The 12029-nt window shown below is 36.9% G+C and overlaps 2 protein-coding genes across 15 annotated transcripts in view; both read right to left on the bottom strand.

Annotated features, from left to right (window-relative positions):
* The window catches only part of NEXN (nexilin F-actin binding protein), a 37549-nt gene extending 34869 nt beyond the window's left edge, over positions 1–2680 (bottom strand). For 2 of the 6 annotated variants that reach the window (XM_016151034.2, XM_016151036.2), the window contains exon 1: positions 2483–2655. The gene's annotated coding sequence lies outside the window, so the exon portion shown is untranslated. Of the gene's footprint in view, positions 1–2482 lie in introns of all 6 variants that reach the window. The other 4 variants (XM_016151035.2, XM_036235433.1, XM_016151033.2 and 1 more) reach the window with 4 other exon arrangements.
* A 4346-nt stretch (positions 2681–7026) lies between these two features.
* The window catches only part of MIGA1 (mitoguardin 1), a 69650-nt gene continuing 64647 nt past the window's right edge, over positions 7027–12029 (bottom strand). For 8 of the 9 annotated variants that reach the window (XR_001597640.2, XM_016151046.2, XM_016151050.2 and 5 more), the window contains one exon: positions 7027–10625. Coding sequence is in view for 7 of the 9 variants with exons in the window: in XM_016151046.2 (XP_016006532.1) it covers positions 10407–10625 (219 nt within the window). In the remaining 2 variants the exon portion in view is untranslated. The remainder of the gene's footprint in view (positions 10626–12029) is intronic. The other variant, XR_001597639.2, reaches the window with a different exon arrangement.

Here is a 12029-nt window from a genome sequence, read left to right as displayed (position 1 = left end):
AGGGAAATTTATCAAAATACCAAACGTCAGATTTTGAGAGCCCCCTTTCCCATTCTTCATAATTTTTAACCACAAATATAATATCATTATAGTAACTTTATAATAAAAAACAAATGTTGACAAAACTTAAATTGGATTTTTGGGTAAAGATCCACCCTTCCATCCTAGAGTGTAGAAAGTATACTGCCATAAGTCAAGCCCAACTATGTACTGAATATTTAAATATAACAATTCTAAGTGTATGTAAATAATATGTAATTGTGCAATTATAAAACCAAAAACAATGAAAGAAACTACACAGTTGATATAGACCACATAATGAATAAATAAGAATAGAAATATATGAAATACTAAAGAACTCCTGGTTCATTTTCCCTCTCAATTATAGACTACCAACATGCTTTTGGGTGTATGGCCTACATACTATAAAATGTACTGACTCCTCTCCTCTATAAAAACTTCTAGACATCTGCCCATCTGTTACATACTTTTTATATTTACTGCATTGTTTTCTTTATTTTAAACATGCATTTTTATTTTAAACAATATTTTTATTTGCCTTTGGAATGCTTCGAAGGTAATAGTAGATATTATGTATTTTTTTTCCTAAATGAAGTATGTCATTTCAGGCCACTCAGGTTCTAAGCAATCTAAATCCCTAATTAATCTCCCCCAAATATACATATTCAGTTTTTGTTTTGTTCACCAATGAAACATTAACCTAAATACGTCGAGTGCAATTGCAGGGGAAAAATACTGTTCAAAAACCTAGATAATGCATTCCTTCATTGATACTAAATATAGCCATCTCAAGATGACATACATTTTGACAATGTTCAGTCTTACATATCAGATTTTCAAAAATAGCACAGATTCCATTTTAAGATGAGCAGGAAAAATTGCTACTCACTACATTTCAGTTTTAAATGAATTTTAAAGTGAATCTGAAATTAAAACTGAATCACACCAATACTGTAATGGGGGAAGCTGTCCTTAAAACAAATTTTGTATGTGTGGATTTTGTTTAGGGTTCTTAAAGGGAGTTGCAGATAAATTACAGAATTGCACACATTTTTAATTATTTCAGTCAAAATATAAAATAATTTCAAAAATAAGGGCCTAATACTGTAAGGAAGAATATCAACTAACTACATTATACTCCCCTCCCCACCAAAACCCTAATTATGCATTTTCCCACCTTACCATACCTTAAAACTAAAAAGAATTTCAGAGATTTATGTGTATTCGAAGTGTTGTTTGATTGTTTTATGGCAGCAATTTAACCTGTAAAAGGATTAGGGGGAAATAACTGGTTCACTCAATGATGTGTGACTAAGATGATATAAATATTTAAGCTTATTTATTCACACTACCTAATACATAGTTATGTTGTGACTCGCAAGCCAATAAGCCCATTACATGAATTCACTAACAAAATTTAGCTGATGAATGATGTTCCCATTGTTTTGTTCATGGAACTAATTTCTTTCTTATAATGGCTTACCGCTTTCTTATAATGCTCTACCTGCCTCTTTCCCAAGGACAGACATTTTGTTAGGACATGGCCTAATGCTATTTTTACCTTGTTCTCTCTCTGTCTCTCTCCCTCTCACTTCCCTTCTCCCTCCCTCATCCACCACCTCTCTCTTCCCCCGAATCCCAACTCAAAGTCTTTGTCCACGTTATGGACCTTTAATAAATATAAAATGAAGATCTCGAAGCCATTGCAATAATTAACTCACCTCTCAACTTGGTTATTTTCTTTACAAATACCAATAATACATTTTTAGCATTTGTAGAGCATTTCACAGTTTATACACAGTTGGAATGGCTTGGCGGTAGCAAAAAATATATAGACAGGGCAGGTTTCAAGAGGTAGTAACTACACGATTCACTCCAACTTCCAGCTCTATTTGCACAATCCCCAACATCTCATCTCGGACAGAACCGCGAAAGAATAGTTTGGAGGGAGGGGGTAGGTGATAGGTTGTTTAAATCATATGTCACTCCTCAGCCTCCACAGGGGCAGATCAGGAATGATTTCTCTTAAAAATTACAGACACAGCTGGCGGAGACCGAGACCGCGCCAGGGGCACGTGGTGGGGGATGACCCTGTACTTTACCTGCCTGGCCCCCAAGGGACTGGCACCCCCTCCGCTCACAGAGGGCTCTTCCCCTGCAGGAGTAGAGAAAGCACCCAAAACTCAACCGACGGGGCGCAAAGGGAGCCAAAGTAGGGGAGCGAAGCAAGGAAATCGCCCCCGGAGCCGGACGGCCAGGCTGACCCTGCTCCGCACTCCGCCGAGGCCCCGACGGGCGCGTGGCCGCAGCTGGAGGGAGCCGGACACGCTCGGGTTTCGCGGCGGAGCGGGGCCAGGAGCCGCGGCGCGGGGAGCATCTCCCTGCAGCCCCCGCCCCCGCCGAGAGACCCGACACCTCCGCCGCCCCCGCCCCCGCCCCCGCGCTCCCCGACTCCTCTCACCCGCCGGGAGCCGGAGACAAGCGAGTGTCCTCGTGGCGCGCAGAAAGGCTGTGCGCGTCCTGCACTGGGGTGTGGGCAGGGGTCTGGGCGCCTCCGCCGCTGCCGCTCCAGCCGCCGGGAGCCCTCTGGCTGCCGTCGCCGCCGTCGCCGTCTCCAGCAGCAAGTTTCCATAAAAGTCCTGGTGCGCAGCCTGTTCCCGCATTCCAGGCGGGCCCAGCGCCGGCAGCAGCTGTTCCAAAACACAAGGCCAGTCCCCCAACCTCCCCCCTTACACACACACACACACACACACACACACACACACACACACACACACACACACACTGCCGTATCGCCCAGAGAGGGGTGGAGAGTCCAGGAGGAAGGCGGGCGAGGGGGGCGGTGGTTGCCAACTTTCCGCCAGAACGTGTCTGTCGCCGGTCTCTGGGTCTCTGGGCTGACCCCTTCACCTTGGGTTTGCCTCCACCTCCCGGAAGGGTCCGGGGAAGAGAGGCTGCCTCCCCTATGGGAAAGGAGAGATACTGGAATGGAATTCATAAACAGGCAGGAGCTGCCTCCGCCCGGCCCCCGCCATCCCAAGCCGGTTTGCCCCAGGGCCCGCTTCTCTACTAGTCCTGGTTCCTTCCTAATCAAGAAGCCAAGTCACTAATGGTATCTTCAAAGTATGGACTGACCTCGGCCAACTTCTCTTTTATTGCTGAGAGAATAGGGCAGCAGTCCGAGGACCACTTCATCTATCTGTCCGTGGCTCACCTTTTCTTAGCTCCGGTCTTTAACTCCAAAGAAGGTGGTTAATAGAGGGGGAATAAAAAAGGAGGGCGAGGATGAGAAAGAGGAATAAAAGGAAATAATATTGATATAATCTTCCACCCTTCCTTAACTGAAGGCAAATCATCTGTGGTCTTTCTAAATCTACATAAAGGCAACTGAGAATCTTAGCCCCACAAACCTTTTCAGCCTGGACCACCAGCCTGTCAATTATACCCATCAAAAACCTGAAATATAAAACCTGAAATGCTCTTCCAGAGAGGACATTTCTCCAGTTGGGGAGATCTTCAATTCTTAATTTAAGATTTGATCTAGCATCCACACAGATAAACTGGGACAACCACTTCTGACCTCCAGGCGTAGGCAGATAATATTGCTCAGGTTCTATTTTCAGGGATGTTGAAAAACCTTCTGCTCTTAACTGTAACTTTTCTTCTCCACCACATTCCCATACACTGTTTATACAAAATTCTTTTGTGTAAGCCATTCCTTCTTCAGTTAAAGCACTAGACTGGTAATCAAAACAGCTATTTAAGCTTATACTAATACTGACAGTGATAGGTGGCCTGGATGATGTCGCTTGCCCCCTTGCTCCTTTCAATACCATCACCTTGACCTTCAATTCATGGGACTTTTCATGGTCATTCTCGCTGCAGGGTCTTTCCACGAGCTGTTTGCTCCACACGAAATCCTCCTTCCCCACTGTTCACCTACCTAATTCCAATATAAGATTTGGCTGTCCTTTTAAATGTTTCTTTCTCAGAGAAGCCTTTCTTTTACCCCAGTCTATATCAGTCTATATCAGCCCTGTAATAAACTCATTCTACCCTTTTCCTCCCTACGCTTACCAATTTAACATTACCCATTTAGTTTTATGATTTAAAGCTTTAACTGATATCCAGTCAGCAGATTCGCCAGATAAAACAAACCTCTCCATTCTAACTATAAAACTGATAGCTACCCACAACACCAAGGCCTATTTTTTCTCCCAACAATTCATCATTCATTCAACAAACATTCGATTCTAGATACTGAGGACACAGTACTGATGGAATAAATAAAAAGCCCTGGGATTTTGGTGGAGAAGGGCAGACAATAAGCAAATAATCAAACTATGCGGTACTTAGTGATAGGCAATATGGATAGTCAGAGGAGAGAAGTAGGGAAAGCTGGGAATGCAGAGCATAGATATTGTATTTTAAATAGTGTGACTAGAGAAAGCTTCATATGAGTAAAAGTCTTGAGGAACGTGAGGCAGTGAGCTATGTTACCATCCGGAGCTCCTGGGGTGTGTGTGTGGGCAGAGCCATTCAGGAAATGGTACAAAAGCCAGGAGGAGGATCCTGACTTGTTCTAGAAAGAGCAAGGAGGCTTGGGTGGGTGGAGCTTAGTAGGAAAAGATGAAATAATAGGGCGTAGGGCAGATGGACTGTGGAGAACCTTTTTTGTACATTGTAAGGACTCTGACTTTTATTAAGATGGGTGGCCATTGGTGGATTTTGAACAAAGTAGTGACATGATCTGATAGATTTTTAACGTGCTCACTCTGGCCAGTGTGCTGCAAATACACTAAATGAAACAGAGAGACCAATTAGGAGGCTTCCAGAATAATCAGATGACAAGTAATGGGAATTTGGACCAAGGTGATAGCTGTGAAGGTAGTGAGAAATGCTTGGCACATTTTTTTTCTTGGCACATTTTATAAAAGTAGAACTGGTGGGATTTTGGTAACAGATTGAATATAAGGTGTGAGGAAAAGAAATTTTTGGCTTGAGGAAATGGAAAGATGGAGTTGTCATTTTCTGGGATGAGAAAGTCTGGGAGGAGGAGGTTTAGGCAGGTGTGGTCAGGAGCTCAGTTTTGGACATGCTGTTTGAGGAGACTATGAGAAATGTAAGATTTGCTCATTTGTATGAAGTATTTCTTAAAAATCAAGGGGGAATTGGTATTGCTTTCAAATAAATTTTTTTTTCTTTTAAGAGACACTGGAAATCTCAGATGATGATTTACAAGTGTAGTTTATACAACAGAAATATCTCAGATCTATAATCAAATAGACTTTGCTCTTATATCAGAAGATTAGCCAAAGAATGGCACTTATTCATTTATAATTAAAATGCCTACATTATTGATGTATAATTTATTATGATTCCGTTTTGATATCCAGCCACCAAGATGACCCTGAATGATCCAGCCTCCTAATATTCACACCCTTGTGTAATCTCCTTCCACCTTGTGTCAGATTGTGTGTGACCAACAGAATATGACACAAGTGATGATGGTATGTCACTTCTAATTAGGTTATAAAAGATACTGTGTCTTTTCCCTTGATGGTATTTCTTGGGTTGCTCATTCTGGGGAAAACCAGCTGCCATGTTTTAAAAATACTCCGGTAGTTCTGCTAAATGGCCCTGGACTTCCAGCCCCAGTCAAACCTTCTGACGACAGCCATCTCAGGAGAGCCCCTAAGCTAGATCCATTGGAACCAGCCATTCTTGGATTCTCAACCCTCAGAAACTATGTCAGATAGCAGTGGTTGTTTCAAGCTGCTAAGTTTTTGGATAATTTGTTATGCGGCAATAACAAATACACCTGCTTTAACCCACTTTAAAAATTATCCATTTTCTATGACATTAAGCACTCAGTCTTCATTAAAGTCCCTATTCTCTTGGAGTATTATTAAATAAAAGAATTAGCAAAGTTCTGGAAGTCATATGTCAAATGCCTTCAAATGTCAAAGTGCTTCCCTATTGTCAAGTATTGGGATATTATTTCGAACATAGCAAATTATAAAAGTTCTAGAATTTCCTATATAAAAATGTACTTTGTGAAAGCCTTTTGCAGTTAAAAGCAAAACACAGAGGTGGTATCTGATGTACCAGTTGCTTTGCTGTGGCTTTTAAGTAAAAAATAAAAAGCATCATAGAAAAAAGGTTTGCTTTTTTTTCTGTACTAGAATCAGTCCTTTCCTGCCCAAATGATGAAAGTTACTTGAGGGTTTTCATTGTTCAGGTATAAGAAAATAACAAAAAAAGAACCTCAGAAAAAGAGCTGTGTGGCCTGATCAAAGATGTCAGTAGCATAAGGAGAGAAAGAGATTAAAGGAGAAAAAGTGGCAGGGTAAAGTACCACAGAACACTGGGGATAGGAAGAAACAATACATGAAAAACAGAAGTCAGAAGCAGCAAAAGAGCAAGAATGGCAGTGGATAAATCAAATGAGTTTATAAAGACTTCCAGCAAAGCCCTACGAATAGTGTAACGATAGGAGATGTTTAAAGTGTAGAACAATAAGTCCAGGTAGCGGAATCAAAGAGGATGGTGTGAGACAACAAAGAGTATGGCAGATGACAAAGAAAAGATAATATTGAGATGCTGATCTGGTTTCTCATTCCATCTCCAACCCTACATCCTAGCTAGAAAAAGATTCCACTCATATTTCTATGGATTGCTTATTAAGATAAGTACTTCAGTTTATGTTTAATAGTTTTAAAATATATATACATTTATCTATACTGTACATAAATAAAACTCTTTATTAAAATTCCCAAATCAATAATACTGTTTCTATATCCAGGTAAACCCTTGTTGCCATCGGTGTCTATATATACTTTTACACTTGATATTTCAATGCTTCTGCAGTTGTCTGTGTTCTCTGTCTGTATACGTGAAGTCTTATGGAGACTGAAAGCTCCCAAGGGGCAGGGTTTGATGCAGTGAGTGTGACCTTACAAATATATAAGCATTGTATAAAAGAGTCAATACATCAGCAAGATATACCATCACTTTTTTTATTTGGCAGTAATAGAAATACATCCATGTTATAGTGCTTATTTTGGTTAAAGAGCCGGTGCTATTTTATTCTGCTACTGTAGTGTTTCACTTTTACATAAATTAGTTAAGTGCAGTCCTTACATTTAGGAAATAGACACATTTACTGATATCAGCCAAGTAAAGCTAATACATGGTTGTTCTCAAATTAAGCAAAACACTAACATAACATAATCATTAGGGACAAAGAAAGGATGCTCTTCTTTCCATTAATCACAGATTATACAAATTTCTAAGTCTCACATACACGAGATTTCTAGATTTGATTAATCTAAGCAAAAAAACCCAAATTCTGAATCCACCTTAATTCATATAATCACTTCAAAATACATATTCCAAAACATTTCCTAACGTGTTCACATTAAAATAAAAGTAAATTATGAACATAATTTAAAATTTCTGATTATGAAAGGTCACAGAGAAGTATATTAAATGTTACTTTGGCATTCCTATTTCATAGGTTTAAAGGAATGATAAAGTAAAGAATTCTTTTGTAATGTAAATAATTACTCCTCAGGTAATCATTTAGGTAGAAAATGTTACATCTTAAGGCAGGAAAAAGTTTGTTAATATTTTTTATAAAGTTAGTTAATTCAACAAATTAAGAATCAGTAAATGGGTGCGAATAAAGAATACTGCTTTAAAGAGAGATAATTCTTTGGAGCTGATTTTAACATTATGAAAAACTTGGCTTCTTTTTAAAAAGATAACCTAATTTTGACATTTAATAAATATATTATAGGCCTTCAAGAAGAAATAACTAGCCTTTTACTTAAACAAAAATGTAGGAAAAAAATAGAAAAATTATTAAATATAAATCACCTGAATATCTAACCTTTATATTTCCAGGAAACAGAAGGTAAAAGAATCCACTTTCACAGGACTAATCCAAGGCCCTCTTATAATTTACATAGGGATGTAGATGGTAGGACTCATGGTGGCAATGGCAATTTTCTGATAATACTACCATGAGTAAGTATTATATAGGGTTTTACCCTAAAGGGCTTTAAAACTAATTTAGCCATTTTTTAATTTTTTTAAAAACAGTGCTTTAGCTGTTTAACCCAATTTCAAGGCAAATTGAAATTGGCACATATGTCTTAAGTACTCTTCTGTGGTCAAAAATGTTTTTAAGAGACATTTCTTTTTAAAGGGTCAAGTTTCTTCTCTTACAATAAAGAGGTTGTTTCCTATAATTACCCTGCAAATCTATTTGGTCACTCTGGTCTCCTTTGTTAAAGGCCACAAAGAAAGCATCTTACTAAAGTAGTAGCTACTAAATTGACTAGAAACTAAATGAACTTAAGCTACTGAATTAGATAAACCAAATTCTTGAATATGGGCAACTGTTTTCTGTATTGTTTGTTTGTTTTCGGTGAAATGTAAAGAAGAAAAAAAAACCTTTTGGAAAGCCATTCATCTTATCTGATGAAATAAAGCCCCCAGTTATCTTATGTAGTAGCAGCATTATTAAGTAGTGCAATTCTTCAAAATAGATTGCAAACAATATCTTCCTCAAATAAAAATATAATTAAGTTTCCTTACAGCTGTTTATAAACCACAACTTAAAAATTTAGGCACCCCCCAAACAGAATAAGCAATACCTGTCTTGCCTACATGATAAAGGGAATGCATCTGTGCACACATGTGTATGTGTGTGAATCATTCAAGGCCAGTGGTACCTCAACAAGAAGCTAAAAATATAAGATATAAATTAGAAAGTAAACCATTACATAATGGAATTTTTAGCTTTGATACTTCTAATGACATTCCTCTATCAATAATAAGAATTATAAATAGCCAATTCTTAAATTAAGACTATATTTAAGAAAAGTCAAGGAACTATATACTCAAAAATTATTAGAGCAATATTTCATATTGTTTAATGCCTATAGCCTATACATTATGGAACACAGTACATGCAAACAACATAAAGATGCCGAATCTCTTATTTTGTAACTGTTACATAATCATGGTACATACATAAATTTAAAACCTTAAAAGATTATGTCTTTCCCCACTTTTCATTTTCTATTCATTAATCATAAATAGGCACTTTAATCTAAAAATGCATTCTAAAAAAATATATTTCGATCCTCCTGGGAAACTTACTTCTGAGATGAGTAAAACCCACTTTAAAAACAAAATCAATAAATCCAATCTATTGATATACTGAGTCAGCCACTCCAAGTAAGTGGTGTATGATTTAGACACAAAATTCTTATAACTGTGAAAGTATCTAATATACTCTGAAGAACCTATACTTATATGAACAACCCATTTGTTTATATATTTATCAGAAAGGATATAAAATATTCTTCCATACAATTAAAAATATTTTGTTCGATAGGGGAAAAAAACCTCCTTTAAAACCTCACTAAGATTCAAAGTATGAATATTTTTAAAATATGGGTATAATATGACAAAATATGCTAAGTTCTCTGTGGGAATAACTAAAAACAAGTTTTACATAAGAAGAAAGGAGAACTGATTTTGCTGTACCAAGATTAACACCTTCAGATGTTGGGAGATAGTCTCAAAACTACACAGGAAAAATTTTAATTGCCTGTCATTATTAATAAATGTTATCTTTTTAATCAATATTCAAGAGAAAAATGTTCTAATCTATAAAAAGATAAAAGAAACTTCTTCAGTCTCTCCATTGTAACTTATAGGACCAACAGTAATATACTTTGGAAATTGCAGTAAATCTAATATAAACTTGTAACTTGTGAACTTCGCACTGTCAGCCATTACAATTTCTTTGAGTCAAATACATAAGCAAATGCACAAGCAAGAATGTAAGCAGCACATATTAAACACCACTATTGTCTAAACTTGATTAAACAAATGAATAACTTTACAATTAAAAATACATTTTCGGGCAAAATTAAGTCTCTTGACACTAGGAGTCATATATTCTTGCATGTGTGGGCCACAAAGGTCTTGGCTAAATTGTACATTTTCAAGGTGCAAAGCATAAAAACAGCACTTTTGAGAAGGATACTGGACATTTAAGATAGCTTCAAAACGACAAATCAATTAAATCCCAAGTACTGGCTTCAATTCAAGCAATATTTCTACAAAATATACAACATTTCACGACTTAAATTATTACCTAAAGACTGTAAAAAGCTGCTTTGGATACACTACACAGGGATTCAATGACAGAACTTCTGTGTAAGTACAGTATGGTCACTCATTCTTCACTAGACTTTTTTTCTTCCCTGAGTCCACATCTACCAATTCTATGTAATATATGTTACAAAATCAATAGTTATCTTAAAATATTTCATAGCACTCAAATTGTATAGTTTGTATGGTATCTATTGCACTTTGGCTTCCACTAGGCCACTGGACAGAACGTTACCATGACTACTTATACAACTACTTGCATGCCTCAGCGCATCGGCTCCAAGATAGGCCATTAAAAGTTCAGTGCGGCGAATAAGCAACTGCATGAGGTCTTCGGCCAGAGTCTCTATACTGGAATAGCGTACCTTCTCGAAGTCAAAAATGTCTTTGAGAAAGAAAAGAACTTGATTCTGGAAAATAAATGCAAAAAAATTATATTAAATCTAAATAGTTACTAATGTTGTAACATGCATTGAATTGGGAATCAGAAAGTGTGGGTTCCAGTGCTAGTTTCATATCTCATTGGAAAAGGGAACTTGAACAACTGATTAAACCTTTTTTGGGGTCTTATTTTCTTTTTCTGTAAAATAAGGGACAATGCTATTTGTCCTTTATACTACTCAGGGCTGATGCGATGATCAAAAACAGTAATCTATAGGAAATGCCTATAAACCCTAAGCACTGTATAAATGTAAGGGACTATTTTAAGTCCTTTCCCAATAAATGAATTTTTCAATGTTACCTGTGACCACTACTGGAAATAGTGTATTCTTCTGTTTTGTAGAATACACTATTTCCAATAACTGTAACTGAAAAGTTTTAAATATGTATTTTTCAGTACATAAAAAAACTAAAGACACATGCGAAATAAAAATAATGGCAGGTCTCAAATCAGTGAAAGATCGTAAAGGATATTTCATTTCAGTTATACTTATGCTGAAACTCATTTTAAGTTATATACTACTAAGTATTAAGTCTCAGGCTGTTATGCCATGGTGAAAATAAGAATAATCCCGAAGAGCAAAAAAACATGAATACTTAATTTCTACCCTACAGAAATCAAGTGTGAAGAAACACTAAGAAGGCACGCTTCTTAGATTCACTGAGTTTTACATGTGGAAGGGTCATAAGCAATCAATTTGTCAAGCCACCTCATTTTTTAGATGAAGAAAAGGAGGACAAAGCACAATTTACCCAGAGTTGGATTGCTCATTAAGAGACTTAATTCTCAGTCTAGAATTTTCCCACTAAACACATATTTTACATTTGGGAGGTCAAGTAAACTAGTCAAAAAATAATGAGTAAAATAAACATTTCCTAAACCATTTACATAAATGCTACATTAACAGCACATAAACACAATTTAATTTTTTTTAAATGAAGGGTATAATGAAATATCCAAACTTTCAAACATCAAAAACTTTCAAATTCATACCTGATTGTATTTACTTTATTTGCTCCCTGAAACGCAGCCTAAATTCAAGACTATTTAAATACTGAGACTTTTCTGAGCATTGTGCTGGGCAGAAAATTCTGCAATGAGCTATAGCCTGTGTTTTGACAAACTTAAACTGCTGACATTAGGATACAACTTTAAACTCTCATGTTATGTCTCACAACTAGAATTTTATCATTCATATTACCTTGTACCAGAACTTATTTCAAAACTGCCACATGTGTAATAGACATTTATTTTATAAGTTTCAAAGGCATCCACATATAAAGAATAAATTGTCTATAGCAATTTGACTATAACGTCATAACACCATCCAAGAATATGTTTCCATTATAGAAAGAACTGATAAGGTGAATGG

The sequence above is a fragment of the Rousettus aegyptiacus genome, unplaced genomic scaffold (assembly GCF_014176215.1).
Source record: "Rousettus aegyptiacus isolate mRouAeg1 unplaced genomic scaffold, mRouAeg1.p scaffold_m13_p_1, whole genome shotgun sequence".
Taxonomy (NCBI): Eukaryota; Metazoa; Chordata; class Mammalia; order Chiroptera; family Pteropodidae; genus Rousettus; species Rousettus aegyptiacus.
The sequence above is the reverse complement of the archived record's forward strand: the minus strand, read 5'-3'. Positions and strand labels throughout refer to the sequence as shown.